This window comes from Halichoerus grypus, chromosome 4, assembly GCF_964656455.1.
Source record: "Halichoerus grypus chromosome 4, mHalGry1.hap1.1, whole genome shotgun sequence".
In the NCBI taxonomy this organism is placed as follows: Eukaryota; Metazoa; Chordata; class Mammalia; order Carnivora; family Phocidae; genus Halichoerus; species Halichoerus grypus.
This window is the reverse complement of record NC_135715.1, coordinates 75567228-75583071: the sequence shown is the minus strand read 5'-3', so window position 1 is coordinate 75583071 and position 15844 is coordinate 75567228. Positions and strand designations below refer to the sequence as shown.

The 15844-nt window shown below is 41.6% G+C and overlaps 2 protein-coding genes across 8 annotated transcripts in view; both read right to left on the bottom strand.

Moving 5' to 3' along the window:
* SPATA13 (spermatogenesis associated 13) overlaps window positions 1–15844 on the bottom strand; it is a 142724-nt gene that overhangs the window by 92849 nt on the left and 34031 nt on the right. The gene's annotated exons all lie outside the window — the stretch shown is intronic.
* Window positions 6655–13732, bottom strand: LOC118551486 (U6 snRNA-associated Sm-like protein LSm5). The gene is made up of 4 exons (XM_036117281.2): window positions 13708–13732; window positions 12263–12324; window positions 11697–11775; window positions 6655–8026 (listed from the first exon to the last, which is right to left on the bottom strand). Exons 1-4 carry the CDS (start codon window positions 13730–13732, stop codon window positions 7722–7724), a joined length of 471 nt encoding a protein of 156 aa, XP_035973174.1. The 3' UTR covers window positions 6655–7721.

Below are 15844 nucleotides of genomic sequence, written 5' to 3'. Positions count from 1 at the left end.
GCTGTCATGTCCTGGGCTGTAACTCGCTACCGCACTAAGGTCAGGCCCGCTATGGAGTCAGCAGCCCTACACCAGCCTGCCGGTCACACTGCTTGTATTCATGGCATCTTGACATCCTGAGCTTGTCTTGTTTGACTGTTGCTTCCCCGGGGGGCAGTGATTTCAGGCTCAGGGACAAGGAGTAGGACCGCCAAGCAGTTACTTCTTAGGGAGAAGGTTTGTGAGTCGAAGCCTGCCTGTCCGCAAAACAAAGCCTGCCTTTCATTTTTTCAAGATCTGGCAAGGTAGCTGTGCAAGGGTGTGCTTCAATGTGACCAATTTAACTACATTTGAATTTCATTTCAAAACAACCCTGCTTCACACCTCCTCCGCAAAAAAACAACCTGCCAAAGTCTGCTGGTTCGTTTCTTTTCTAATTATAATTTCAGAACTATAATGATACAGCAGTCAACTCTATAGAGCCCAACAGTCTTACCTAGACCAACTGCTCTGATGCAAGAGTCTGGCGGTTTGGCAATAGTCGGTGCCTCAGTTGCCTCTGCGGTGGTCACATACGCAGCACAGGGCCACGTGCAGGTAAGAACACCTGCAGAGTCAACTAAGTCTATCATCACTGGAGTGAATATAAATTAGAAAGAAACACTGATGGCCTCAATGTAAATGAAGTTCCTGTGGCTTGTTTTGAAACTTTGTCTTTTAACAAGGAAGAACTGCCTATGAGGCTTCGTTCATTCATCCATTCACTCATCTATTCATTCATACATTCATTCATCCATTCATTCGTCCATTCGGCAAATGCTCCCTTGGTTCCTCCTGTCTGGCTGGTGTTGGAAGAGACACCAGGAGGAGAGTGGTGAACAGCACACATCGTCTCGGCCACCGCAGACCTTTCTCCAGCTGAGGAAAGACACACAGTTGACCCTTAAACAGCACGTGGCTGAACAGCACGGGTCCACTGACACATGAACTTTTTTCAATAAATACAGTACGATATGTAAATGTATTTTCTTATGATTTGCTTAATAATATGTTCTTTTCTCTAGCTTACTTTATTGTAAGAATACAGTATATAATACATCTAACATACCACATATGTGTGAGTCAACTGTTTATGTTCTCAGTAAGTAAGGCTTCTGGTCACGAGTAGGCTATTAGTAGTTAAGTTTGTAGGGGATCCAAGGTTATATGCAGATTTCTGACCATGTTGGGAATCGGTTGCCCCTAAACCCCATGTTGTTCAAGGGCCAACTGTATAATAAGCAATTGTGATGAACTCTGCATTGTTATAACACCTGAACTGGCCTCCTTCTGGAAGTGACATGGCACTAGGACCTAACAGATATCGAAGGTGGAGGGTACCAAGATGGCTGGAGGATGGTGGGCAGGGAGAGGCTAGGGCCTTGTAAGCCATGTTAAGGATTCAGGGTTTATTCTGAGGATCAGCAGATGACCTACACAGATCCGGAGGCAGCCAAGACTAGAGACCGAGGAGGCAACTACATGGCCGCCAGAGCCACCAGGGTGAGGCAGTGGTGGCCTGGACTCACACGGGCGCTGTGAGATGGGGACGGTGATGGAGACGGAATGCCATGGCCTGGGGGCCAGCTGGGTGTGTGCCTTGAGGGAGAGGGAGTCAGTGTGACTCCAGGTGACAGGCTGGGACAAACAGTGGTGCCATTTACTGAACTACCCAGACCTAGAGGGGAGCAGAACGGGAGGGAAGATAAGGACTTCCGATCAAAATATGCTGCCTTTGCATCATGCAAGTGGATGTGACCGGGCAGCAGCTGCAGGTCACCCTGGGCCTGGAGTGGGCAGCAGGGCTGGGCTCGAGTCGCAGATCCAAGGTTATCCTGTCACTTTGGAGGAATAACATGAAAGGGGCGGGAGAAGCACCCCTAAGTGACAGCTAGAGATGAGTGGCCTAGAAGAGGGAACTGAAAAGGAAATAGCAAACAGGGTGGATTTAGTATAAAGTCTAGGTCAGAATCTAGAGCTCCAAGAACATGGATGCCGATACTGTCACCGCAGGACGAAGATCATCACTTCATTTTATTGACTAGCCCTTTGGCAAGAACTGTCTTTTCGCCTTCAATTCGCTCTTCAATAAAAACAATGATCTTTTGAAAATAAAAATTGAGTGAAGTTAAGGTCTCAGATCTCTCTCCACCTGAGACTGTCCAGCTGTTTACCCGTCCAACTGAAAGCATCACTGGGGCTTAAGAGAAAAAGAGGAGTGGGTCCTTTAAAATATTGGTGATACTACTGCGATCACTGTGCATTTTCAAGCTGAATTCCTAAAATTTGCTTGATCCTAAGCATAGTTCTTGTTCCCCTAAGCTGGGGATTAGCAACATGTCTCCCTGTATCACTGTGATAATGGATCCACACGCGGGAACTGGCAGCTCACCAATACTGGGTGAGGCCCAGGAAGCCACATTCAACATGGGCCTGCTCTGCAGAATTACAATCTTGTCCAGGAAATAACACAAATATAATTAGAGAGCCCTATTTTCTAGGAATTTTATGAAACTTAGTTAAAAAAAAAAAAAAAAACCTATATCTAACCTTCAACAATGGAGTTGAGATGATTCATCTCAAGACTTCCATGTGACTTCAAATTGCACAAAGCACACTAATTTCTGAAGAAATTGAAGTTTTTCTTAGCTTTCTTCTTTCTCTCTACACTTGGAAACACCCTTTTTCAGACAGCTAATTAAAACTATTTAGGTAAATGGAATTGTTAGGTATTTCTTTTGGCCTATGGGTTCTGTAACAGACTTAAGACACCAGGGCTCATGGACTGAGAAAGTTTGGGAACCCTCTGAACCAGAGAGTGAAACCTATTTGCAGCTAAAGATCAATCTGGAAAGTGCTCCACACCCACACCAGGCGTTTCATGACTGAATCACTGGGAGCAGCTCATTCAGAAGCCAGTGTGAACGCCATCCTGATGGGAAGGTGAAATGGCTCTCTAAGAACTCAGGCTCTACTGATACTCCCCATCTGGAATTCTAGGGCGATTATGAAATTATGCTCTAACTCCAGTCTTCCTCAGGCACATTCTCTTTTATTCCATAGTAGAACAATCTGGAATTGGACCCAACATGCATCTAGCCAACAGGAATATCGAGCATGGGTCATTCATCCTGACTGGCAGCTGAACCTATTACAAGCAATCACTGAAATACAGTTGCTTCCTCCCCATTCTGAGAGGCCACCAGGTCCTTGATTCTAAACACAATCAGCAACTCTGAGCCTCCCTTGACATTAACCGCCTTCCTCCAGCTTGCTGACAAAGGAATTCCAGTCTCAAAATTATTGGCAGACAATAAGGAGGAGGCTTGCCACTTCCCAGCTGAAAGCTTTTCAACAACTCCCCTCAGGCAGTGCTGCTCAAACTTTTCCTCTAAATTACTCCTGATAATATCAATCAGTGAGAGAGAAAGTCTGTATGCCAGGTATTCTCAATGCTCATAACCACCCTCTACTAGCTCACCCATTTCACAGATGCAAATCTGAGGCTGGGCCCTAAGATCACAGAGGAGAAAGAGATGGAGCCCTGAACTCACTGCAATTGCCTCTCCCTGGGGGCCAAGGAGAGCCAGTTCACACCTTGGGGAAGGCTGAGGGAAGCAGGTTACTGAATGCAGAAAATTCAAGTTCCATGATTTATCTTTACAAGTCATGCAAATTTTTCATTCCCTTCAGAAAGTTTATTTTTATAAAAAACAATGCTTTCCACCTTATAACCATTAAGGATGATTTTCATCCAAAATACAGAAAAATAGCAAGTGTTAGTGAGGATGTGGAGAAATTAGAACCACTGTTGCCTGTTGTGGGAATGGAAAATGGTACAGCTGCTAAGGAAAACAGTCTGGAGGTTCCTCAAGAAGTTAAACATAGAATTACCACAGGATCCAGGAATTCCACTCCTAGGGATACACCCAAAAGAACTGAAAGCAGGGTCTTGAAGAGGTATTTGTACACCCATGTACACAGCATCATTATCACAGTAGCCAAAAGGTGGAAGCAGCCCAAAGACCATCTACAGATGAATGGATACACAACATGTAGTATTATCTGTATAATAGACTATCATTCAGCCTTAAAAAAGGAGATTCTGCACTATGCTTCAACATGGATTAACCTTGAGGGCATTATGCGAAGTGAAAAGGGCCAGGCAGGAAAGGTCAAATACTTTGATTCCAATCACACTGAGGTACTTAGAGTAGCCAAACTCATAGAGACAGAAAATAGAATGGTGGTTGCCAGGGGCTTGGGGGATAGAGAAGGAATGGGGAGTTGGTGTTTACAGGGTAGAGTCTGAATTTGGGAAGATGGAAAGGTTCTGGAGATGGACGGTGGTGATGATTGCACAACAATGTCAATATTGTGCACTTAGTGCCACTGAACTGTACAGCTAAAAATGGTTAAAATGCGAAGTTTTATAATACATGCATTTTTCTACATTTAAAAAAATGCTCTGGCTTAAAAAAAAGGCAAAAAACAAAACAAAACAAAAAAACCAGTTTCAAATTTACCCATTAAATGAATTAAAATTTTCCAAGATATACTTGATTCAGAAAAATTCATGACTATCCTATAGTTTCAAATATCCCTGCGCACAAAGCTTCCTCAGACTTTTCATCTGTACAGTGGGAATAAAAGGACCAGAGACCTTGAAGGACCGTGGCAAGGATTAAATAATATTATTCGCGCAACAGTGTCTGAGACATAACAGGTGCTCCGGTCAGCCCCTGGCTGTTATCCCTCTGTGACCTTCCTCCTGCCACTGTCACCTATGAGATTCAGCTCAGAAGTGAAATTTCCCCGATGGCATCTTGAAAGTAACAGGTCCTGTGCTAAACCACAATGCCGTGGCAGACCACACCTAACACACACCATTTTTAAGTTAGGTTTGTGCATGACTGACACACCCCCAGCAGACACAAGCCCCTTAAGGACAGGGCCTGTCATAGTCATCCCTAGCCACAGCATGTACATAGTACAGTACTTGGCACCTAATAGCAGCTCAATAAATATTTGATGAAACATTCAGAGTCTCTTTGTAAACATTAGGTCTGGATGCCTACAAGGGAAACGTATCCATCTGTGAGAGAGACTACCAAATTCTTCCCATGAATTACCTGTACATTGTAATATCAAAAAAAAGAGACAGAGAGAGGCTTTCCAGCTTCTTTTCCTATAGATATACCATGAGAAAGAGAAATAAGTCTGAGAATTGGAGGGCCCACTGAATTGAAGCCACAGAAATTACCCTATCCCAATTCTTGCCTTCAGGAATCAGCCATGAAATGAAGGGAAAGCCCTACATTACTGGAGTCCTGCCCTCCGAACATGCATGTGTGACTGTCCATCTACATGTAACATCCAGAGACCCGCGTACCACATCGAATCCTCAGTAGTGATGTTTCAGGAAACAAGTGACGGGCCACAGGAGTTCCGTCCCTTTTCTTGAGTTGAGACCTGACTCACTAGACAGGTACCAAAACAGACTTGATGAAATGAAGGCTTCTTTGTGTGGAATTTAGAGAAGAGACATAGAAAAAGTTGAAGGGCTATATTATCAGTATTTTTACCTTTTCTATTAAGGATGATTATCCAGGCACCCATTTTTATCCTCCATGGAATGGTCCTTTGCCCTTTTTTGGTGGGGGGGAAGGGCATGGCGCTTGGGAAAGTGGCAACTCCAAATATCTGTCCTGAGAAACCTTGACATAATAAAAATCACTGCATAATTCTTAGAGCTATTTATTACTTCCTGAGTTAGGGCTTACTATTTCCTTATCAACACCACCACACTGGACAAACACGTGAAATGCTTCAGCATTATGCTCTTCTTTAGTTCACAAAGTAAGTGGTTGTTCGTAACATTATTCTGGTCTCTCGTGAGTGCTTTGCTACCTTTGCTGAAGTTTTCTTATCCTAAAAAATAGGAAATGTAAAAAGAGAAGAACAAAAGAAAAAAAAAACCTGCCTAATGAGAGAGTTGTCACTGTCTTCTACCTACATCTTCTCAATAGGAATATTGGACCTATTATCTATTATTTTCCAAGATTCTTCCTCCTACTCCCTTCAGGTATTAAATCTCAATTTTAATTTTCTTCTCCAATCTGCACACACACAAAAAAAGTCACAGGAGCATTCCAATACTGTACCCCAAAGAAAGGTAAAGTTAAAAAATAGGAACTTAGGTCTTTGACCAGGGCCAGTACTGGGTTCCAGGGACTGTGCTGGCAGGATGCCCTGCCCAGCTATGGTGCAGATGAGAAAGTGCTCAAGCAGACATTTGTCCCCAGGCTAGTCTCAAGAATGTGCTGTTCGCTGTGGGACCAAATGCCCTTTATGGTCACGGGCAAAATATTTACAGCCGCCCATTTAGTGTAGCTGTACAGCTTTACAATCAAAAGAGGGCTTGGGGGCCCAGTCACAGGAAGATCAGACTCTTCTGCACAATGAGATCATTAATGTCCTTCTGATTTAATCCTAGAAGAATTAAAAAACAAGCTCACCACCACACAACAAAATAATATCGGTACCCATTATCTTTTAAAAGCAAGAATAAATTCAGATGTACAGAAGACATGAGTCACGTATTGCAAAGTCACTTATTTTACTTGTATAAAAATAAATATTGCTACAACGTGGATAAACCTCAAAAGCTAAGTAAAACCTTACAGGGCTAAGAAGAAGACAGACACAAGGCCCACGTACTGTTTGGTTCTAGCAACATACTGAGATGCCCAGAGAGCAAATCTATAGAGACAGAAAGCTGATTAGTGGTTGCCAGGGGCCAGGGGAGGAAACAAGTGTCGCCTACAAATGGCCATGTGGTTTCTTTTGGGGATGGTGGAAACATTTCAAAATTAGATTGTTGCGATGGCTGTTCACAGCTCTGTAAATCTACTAAAAATTACTGAACTGTACAATTAAAATGAGTTAACTAAAAATACCAATAAAGCTGTTAAACGTACAAAATAAAAAACAGGAATCATAATTGCCTTACGATTAATCTAATAAACATCTGAGGAGGATTTAGACAACAGGTCACAAAATTCATGGCAAAGCATGTATTTACTGCAAGCATCCAGGTCATGAATTTCAGTCAAGAGCCACAATATATTTCCCAAATCCCCACCTCAGAGAAGTCAGTAACATGCCTCCCCATTTTTCCATCCTCCTCACCCACAATCTCAGAAAAGGTCTTCCTTCTTGATGGTTTTTCTGTCACTCTTTTTAAAGGACTTTAAAAGAAACATCTTGACTTCTTAGTATTTGCCCGTTTGGACTTGAGCTTTTCTCCAGGGCTCAGCCCTCAATTACACAGGAGAGGAAACCTGGTTCCATTAGAGCCCCAGAGAGAAGGCTTCCCACAACAGAACAATCAGGAGCTCTCTAAAAAAAATTATCTTCTGGGATATACCCCGGCTGCAATCCAAAAGGTAGAGAGGTTTCTCTCTTTTTTTTTTAACCAAAAACACTTTAATTTTAGTCTTCAAAGAACAAAGTGTTCTTCTTTTTCCAAGATAATAATGATTAACTTACAAAAATGGGCATTTACTAAAAATGCATCTTCAAAACATTTCCCTTTAACGGGAAACTTAGCTTTACAGAATCCAAACATTAAAAGGTTAAAAAAAAAAATTTCTATCTTGTTGTCATTATAAGACAAAACAGAGGAAGTCAAGGAAATCCATTCATACTTCAGGACCTTCTCCTCCAGGAACCAGCACTGTTACATTATTTCCATTGAGCAAAATTTGATCTAATTTAGGGATCCTTCTTCTTTCTGGCGTGATTTCAAATTCAGTGACATCCTCCAGTACCATACTGACAAAGTCATCAAATCCCGAAAGTGTTCCAACAATTTCTTTATCACCCTTCACCACAGTGTGAAGTCTTGATCCTACACATTCGTGCACACGCTCTAGAGGCAGCAGCGGGGACAGCTCAGCGGGAGCGGCAGCCGCCCGGGCTACGCCGGAAGTAGGTGGAGACGTTTCTCACGGAGAAGCCGCACTCTCAGGCCCGGCGAGTTCTGCATGCGCAGCCCCTTGGGTCAGATTCAGAATAGAGTCTAAGTTACCTCAGTGTGAGGAACAGGCGGGTGGGAGCTACCAACAGAGCTCCAGGCGCCATGACAGGCTCTGTGGAATTCCTCCATTCTCTCAGCCTGACGCGGCTCCTCCACCTCCACCAATGTTTTGAAGATGCATTTTTAGTAAATGCCCATTTTTGTAAGTTAATCATTATTATCTTGGAAAAAGAAGAACACTTTGTTCTTTGAAGACTAAAATTAAAGTGTTTTTGGTTAAACGTGATCTCTGCTGTTCCTACCGTTTCAAGTAGATGCTGCTGTCCGGCCAGCTGAGCAGATACATTCGTGCATGTTTGCTGCTGTCTGTCCTTCCTTAATAGCTCCACAGGCAAATTGGTTATACCCTGTCAAACTAGTCCCATAAACTGAGCAGCAGGGGCCCTGGCTCCCACCACCAGCCCCTCTGGAAAATTCCTCCATTCTCTCAGCCTGACGCGGCTCCTCCACCTCCAGCTACGCTTTTTGCTGCTCTTGGTTTTGTTTCACACTTTTTAATTAATTAATTAAAATAATACATAGGCTCGCAGCTCTATCCAGTCTTTCTCATTCAAAGCTTCTTTCTCACCTCATGGCCACCCTTCTCTTTCCTCCTCGTGTGCGTCCTCCCCTCAGGGGACCGCTTAGGTCTGACTTTAAAATGTCGCCCAAATTAATTTTCCTGTTCCTGGTAGTCAGGTTTCTTCACAGATGGGATTTTTGACTGTTGGAAATGATCGAGACTTTTGTTCAATGTCTCATTTTACAAATGAGGACCTGAGGAGCTTTATTCATGATTGCCCAAACTGGGAAACAACCACGACGTCCTTCAAGAGGCGAGGGGATAAATAACTGTACCACAGCCAGACAATGGGATATCACTGCAGTCAGTGGTTTTTATTGCTATAAAAAGGAGTGAGCTATTCAGCCATGAAAAACAGAGAAACCTTAAAAGCAGCCAATCTGAAAAGGCTACATTCTGTATGATTACAATTATATGACATTCTGGAAAAAAGCAAAACTATGGAGACAGTAAAAAGATCAGTGGGTGCCGGGGGTTAAGGGGGAAGGACGTATGAATAGGAGGAGCACAGAGAATGTTTCGGGCAGTGAAACTACTCTGTATGATATTATAATGGTGGATACGCATCATTATACATTAGTCAAAACCCACAGACTGCACAACACCAAGGTGAACCCTAACATAAACTATGGACTTTAGTTAATAATAACAGATTTAATAACCTTGGCTCATTGTGCCACACTGATGTAAAATGTTAATAATGGGAAACTGCATGCAGGGGATAGGGGTATTTGGAAACGCTGTACTTCCCAATCAATATTTCTGTAAACTTAAAGATCTAAAAAATAAAGTATATTAATTCAAAACATAAAGAGCCGCTGATGGAGTGGGACGGTCAGGCCAGCGACGCACACCTTCTACTACTTGAGAGCTTTGAACACAGCACAGAGGGTCCTTGCTCACCTAGAGAAGTGCCCAGAAACCACCTCTTAGGTTAACAATTATGCTAACCTGACTAAGGTAAAGGGAGAACCACGACCATTACAACATCAAGATTCAAAAATACCTCCAATCAAAATCCAGGCTCTATACGTGCATAACGTTGACCAGCTGACTAAAATCCACGTAAAAGAACAAGGGCTTGGGATGGCCTACAATACTGCTGGGGGGCTGGGGGCAGGGGACAAGGAGGTGAGACATGCCCTGCCAACGTCAGGAGCCTCAATTTTAAAGCAAGATTAAAGTTCGATTATTACATGAAGTTGAGCATTTCAATTGAAGGAATGAGTAGAGTACTGTGTTTGGCTTTTTTTTCCAACTTGAAATGAGATTCTTACGACCCAAAAATGACCAGAAAAGTCATGGGAACTGCTTGAGTCTCCATGGAGGGCATGGCAAGAACTAATCACAGAGCTAACTTAAAGGGACAACAGGGAACAAAAAAATAAAGTTGCTTCACGGCCACATCTCATATGTTATGCTTATTCAACCAGACAGTTATATGAAAATATATTGCTTAGGAATATATTTATATGTGGAAAACCAATAAGACAAAGTTAACAAGTGATAATCCCAAAATTCAGAATAATGGTTACTGCTTGGTAGGGGTTGGCAGGGTGAGGACAAGGAGAAAATATTTACAGATGTTGGTGGCATTTTATATTTCAGGTTGGGTAATGCATACGTGTTGTTAATCTTTAAATTCACGCATATGTTACAAATATTCTTTATATAAGTTAAATATTTAATAAATAGGTTTTTAAAAAGACAGACAAGATCTAAAACTAATGATGTAATGTATGGTGATTAACGTGACAATAAAAAATTTAAAAAAAAAGACAGACAAGGGTTAAAAGAATGGGTCAGAAAATACTAATACAAATAACATACCACATAATAAAGCTAAGTAGGTGTGCCAATCATTTGGCATCGGATAGACCTATGCTGAAATTCCGTTGTTTTTTTTTTTTAAAGATTTTATTTGACAGAGAGAGACACAGCGAGAGAGGAAACACAAGCAGGGGGAGTGGGAGAGGGAGAAGCAGGCTTCCCGCTGAGCAGGGAGCCCGATGTGGGACTCGATCCCAGGACCCTGGGACCATGACCTGAGCTGAAGGCAGACACTTAACAACTGAGCCACCCAGGCGCCCTGTGCTGAAATTTCTAACACACCACTCAGCAGCCATATAACCTTGAACAAGTTACATAACTATTTTGTTATTTTTTAAAGGTTTTTTTTTTTTTTTTAATTTATTTGAGAGACAGAGAGAGCACAAGCAGGGAGGAGAGGGAGAAGCAGGCTCCTCACTGAGCAAGGAGCCAGATGGGGGGCTTGATCCCAGGACTCTGGGATCATGACCTCAGCAGAAGGCAGACGCTTAACCCACTGAGCCACCCAGGCGCCCCTTACATAATTCTTTTGAGTTTCAGTTCCTCCATCTGAAAAAAGAAGGAGTAAGAGTATTGTTCAAGTTGTAGTTGGGTTAAATAGGATAATGCCTGTTGAGCTCAGCAGGAGTCTGGCAAAGAGGGTAGAAACAGCTCCCATTTGTTGATCATTGACCACGTGCCAAGAGCCACGGGAAGTACCTTACAGACACAATCACAATGAACCATCTCAAGGTCAATAAGCAACAGAGATAGGATTTGAACCTATAGGGTCTCTGATTCCAGAGCTAGGTTCTTAACCACCAATAACTCTGATGAAAGTTATATGTCATTAATGGTGCTGTTTATTATGAGGTTTTAAAAATTAGGTTAAAGTTAAAAATGATTTCCACATGGCTAAGATGGGACTACTTGACACAAAAGCAATTTAGTTCAAAAAGAACCCAAAGATATAATGAACCAGAGAGCTGATGTGACTGGACAATGTTACCCAGATATCAGAAATTCCAATACATTCCTGGTCCACACAAATGATAGATCTTTTGATCGGAGCAGTCTTTTCATCCCTCCCCTAAACCCATACACTGGTCTGTTAATTTAGAGTAATATATCCAGTTCCAAGTACCACATCTTAAAAGAAACAGAGAAACTTCAAATCTGTTTGGACAGCTGTCTGCCACCCATTACCTTCCACAAACAGTAGAGGGATTCTGGGATTCTGAGCTTTAAAAAGACAACTATTAGGGAAGATATCACAATGGTTTTCCTATGTAAGAGGGAATAGAGATTTATTTGGATGTGTACCCTTGGGTAGAATCAGTGCACAGAATGAGGTTGCTTTCATTCTGGGACAGAGAATTCATGAACAATCAAGGAAACAGAACATGCCATCTAGGGAGGTTCATGCTTTCCACCAAAGGTGGGCTTAGTAGCTGGGACCACAGACCATGAACAGTGTGGGGCTGGATTCATGACCTCTGAGGTGTCCTCTACCTTTATGGTTTTCTGATCCTGCAATATATAATACAGATCCTAAAAATCCAATCCTTACATAAACAGCAGACAAATCCTGTAGGAAGGGACACCACCCATCTTGGATGCCCTCTGGTTCTCACCTGGGAACCTTCTAACTTTGCCGAGCTAGTTAGTTTCCAGGTCCTAAAGATCACATGTGAGACAGGCTCACACAGTACCTGGGCTTTGTAAAACAAGGACAAAGAGAAGAGACTATAAAACAAAGCCCACCTACTTACCTGAATAAGGCTACGTCCAGTTTTAAGTTCCAAACAACAGTTATTTAGGAAACTGATGTAGACTGCCACAAGAATGAGAGAGAGGGGTACTCCTACATTAATTCCAAACCAAACTTAATAACTCAGTGAGAGAATACTGTAGGTTTTGTAACCAGAGTCTAAAGGATTTAGTGGCAAAGCATTTCAGAGACCTCTAGACTTTTTTCTCTTGTCCCTGGAACATACAGCAAAGCAATCTGTATCTGAAATAGGCTTGCTGCTTTTTTACAAAGTGACTTTCCATAAGTCTATATGGGAGTTGAGGGGGCGGGGAAGAGGCTGTGAGGACCTGACATTTAAGTACAGTCAGTTTAGAAACAAAATGAAAAAACAAGAGAGGAAAAATGGGAAGGTTAGTTGTTGGAAGAGCAATGGTTCTGTTTTAGAGAAACCAAATATATAGGGGCTCCTGGGTGGTTCAGTGGGTTGAGAGTCCCAACTCTCGGTTTTGGCTCAGGTCACGATCTCAGGGTTATGAGACTGAGCCCCGTGTCAGGCTCCACACTCAGCAGGGAATTGGCTTGAGACTTTCTCTCCCTCTCCCTCTGCCCCTCCCCCTGCTCATGCTCACTTGCTCTCTCTCAGATAAATAAATAAGATCTTCAAAAAGAAAAAGAAACCAAACATGTTAGTGCAGGATTTCAGCCCAGGACAAAAATCTGCCTCCAGAAGACTCCATGCACATTGAGAGACATAGGGAACTCAATGGACAGTCCCATACATCCTAGTAATTTGGGTGGTATTAATGGCCCTCTCTAATCTCTAATTACCCAGAAATGAAAATAAGGTAAAGGATAGCCACCTTTTAGGATCCCACCATAGCAGATCTAACAGGCCCACCCAAGATTCTTCCATTCTCTAGAAGAATGGACCTTATTCTGACTTGCTGTTTAGCACTGATTAGGTAAGTTACAGGTTAATTTGTAGATTATTTTTGTCCAGCAGCGATGCAAATAATTTCTGCCTTGCAGAGAACATACTGCACAGGTTACTGCCCTGTAGGACTTTAACTAGCTTTGTCTCTAACTTAGCAAACATTTCAGCAGCCCTTTCCTGACAGACTATATAAATCTCTGCTCCTCTTGAAAACTGTTTGATATACTTAATCTATATTTAATCACCATTTTGCCACTTACTCTTTCCATCTTTATCATTTCTATTTTGTCTAAGTCACAATTTTTGTCACTATTATCATACATTTAACTACTTTATCATATGAATGTTAATTAATGTAGCTGGTATGGGGGTTTCAGAGAGCAGAATGAAAGGCTTGTCTTCCTTGAAACAGGAGTCTTTTCTAAAGACTGAAAAATTAACAAAAATTAAAACAAATAAAGTTTTATCACAAAGTTAAGATTTCCAAATAACTTAGTCCTACTTTTCCAATGTATCTGATCACTACTCACCCACGCCTGGCAGCTGGTTGCTCATTTCACACTCAACTCCTTCTTCTGCTCAATCCAACATTCTAGTCTAATTTAGAAAGCATGCCTATTATTGTCTCTTGAAATATACTACTCCCTACTAACCTGACAATTTCTTCAGAAAGTAAATGATATTTAATGAACATTAGGTACCAGACATTGTAATAGACTGTTCATGTATATGAACAAACAGGCAAAGAAGAAACCAGAATTATTTCTAAAATGAACTGCAATCTTTACTTGACTAAGAACATCATAACCCATAGTGATGATTCTTAAAGTTTCCTCTTCTCTATTTTTCTATCATCTGAGTGCTTTCTATCTTTTCTACCTCTCTTCTTTTTCTATAGACTATTAGTATAGATACTATATTACGATATATTACATAGACCTACTTAGCTTCCATGGTTCTTAGTCATGTTCTCTTTGCTCTACTCATTCTCCAGATTCTATATCAAATGCCCAGACCAGTAAAAAGATCTCGAACAGTCTCATTACTCTTGTCTCTGCTCTACCAGCAATTCCAGTTACCTTCATTTCATGTATGAGTATGGTGAGTCCTAGAGACTTACAGAGAGGCCCAAAGCCACACAGTAGAAGGCCTGAGGTGATGAACCCTGATGAAATAACAAAATCTGACCTCTTCTCTACCACACTCCATTGCCTCTCAAAACTGACCTAGTTCTAGAAATTTCCAACAAGAACTTAAAAATGCATGATCCCTTGGGGGAAACAAAGTGATGCCTGGAAAGGGTAAGTCATTTGACCAAAGTCATAAGGCAAGTTTAAGCACAGGGATGTAAGCTCAGGTCCTTCCAGCTGTAAACTGTCATCTTCAGCAATTGATTCACACATATTTAAGCACGCTGCCCAAAAATCTCTTTCCATAGCATCCTCGCCTCTTTTTTCATTTTATGTTGCCTTTTTCGTTTTATGTTGACTTGCACTTGATTTCTTGGATCACATCTTGGTACTGTTTCCTCAAGTACCTTCCAGGATCTTAAAGTGAATGGGTAACATCTTTTATATTTTTTATGGCCCCAGAGCAGGGACGAATCAACATTTATGAAATGTATGGATGACATGAAAAGGACAATTAAAAAATTTGTTCTACATAAATTGGAAGTTTTTTTAGTGTGCTGGGGAAAGGGGCAGCTATTTTCATTTGATGTTATGTAATTTAAGACTTTATTTTATATTTCAATGAATATTAGTTATCGATTATGTAAATATTATGAAACAGAATATAAATTCACGTAAAGGTTAAAGATTGTCGCAGAACACTTCAAAGTAATGTTCGCTTGCAACAGGCTTCTTTGTGTGAAGCCTTCGACCCTTTGGGAGTGTGCCTTCAATCTCACTGTCATTACAAGGGCTTCTTCGAAAACACCAGAGAAGTACTCACCGTGACCACTCCTCGCCACATTCGAGTAATACAGGAAACTCTTAGAATTTACCCCAGGCCCCTGGAGAGGGTTTTAAAACTCTGCATTAAGTGCCCCGTCACTTCTGTTGAATTTCTTCGCACCAAACAAACTCAAACACAAAGGCATTAAAATTAAGTTTCAGTTTTCCCTATATGGCAGTCATCCAGATAATATGGAACATGCTTAGTTTTCACTATTTTCATAAAGGAAAACCCCAAATTTATAAATTAGCATAGTACCCAAGAATATATCCCCAGTCCTACGGAGAGCGCTTGTCACTAACCCAAAACTTCACTGAAGTTGATACATTCAGCCTTTCCCCACCTTAAACCTTTCTAGCCAACTTGTCAACAGGGGTTAATATGTACCTACATTAACCAGCGAAACTTCTCCCATGTTCTCTTCACCTGCCTATCCCCAGGAAAGTGAAACTGGAGATTATTAGAGCAAAACTGACAAATCAGTTACTTGGGACACAGAGAAACCAAAATCCTAGAAAACCCACCTTATAGATAATCAGTGCCTAAATGATTATAAGTTTGCTATAATACTGTATTGTTCCAGACAATAAGTGTTGATGAGGATGTGAAGAAATCAGAACCCCTTTACATGGCTGGTGAGGATGTAAATGGTGCAGCGACCTTAAAGATTTTTATTTATTTATTTTGGCGCAAGCGCGCACTAGGGAAAAA

Bases quoted from the DNA above. Each gene is read 5' to 3' on its own strand.
- LOC118551486 (XM_036117281.2), bottom strand. From the start codon at position 13,732: ATGAGCAACCAGCTGCCAGGCGTGG. The intron at 12,325-13,707 runs GTGAGTAGTGAT...TTCTTGTGGCAG, and splicing joins CAACCAGCTGCCAGGCGTGG to TCTACATCAGTTTCCTAAAT. The intron at 11,776-12,262 runs GTAAGTAGGTGG...CCTCTTACATAG, and splicing joins CTGGACGTAGCCTTATTCAG to GAAAACCATTGTGATATCTT.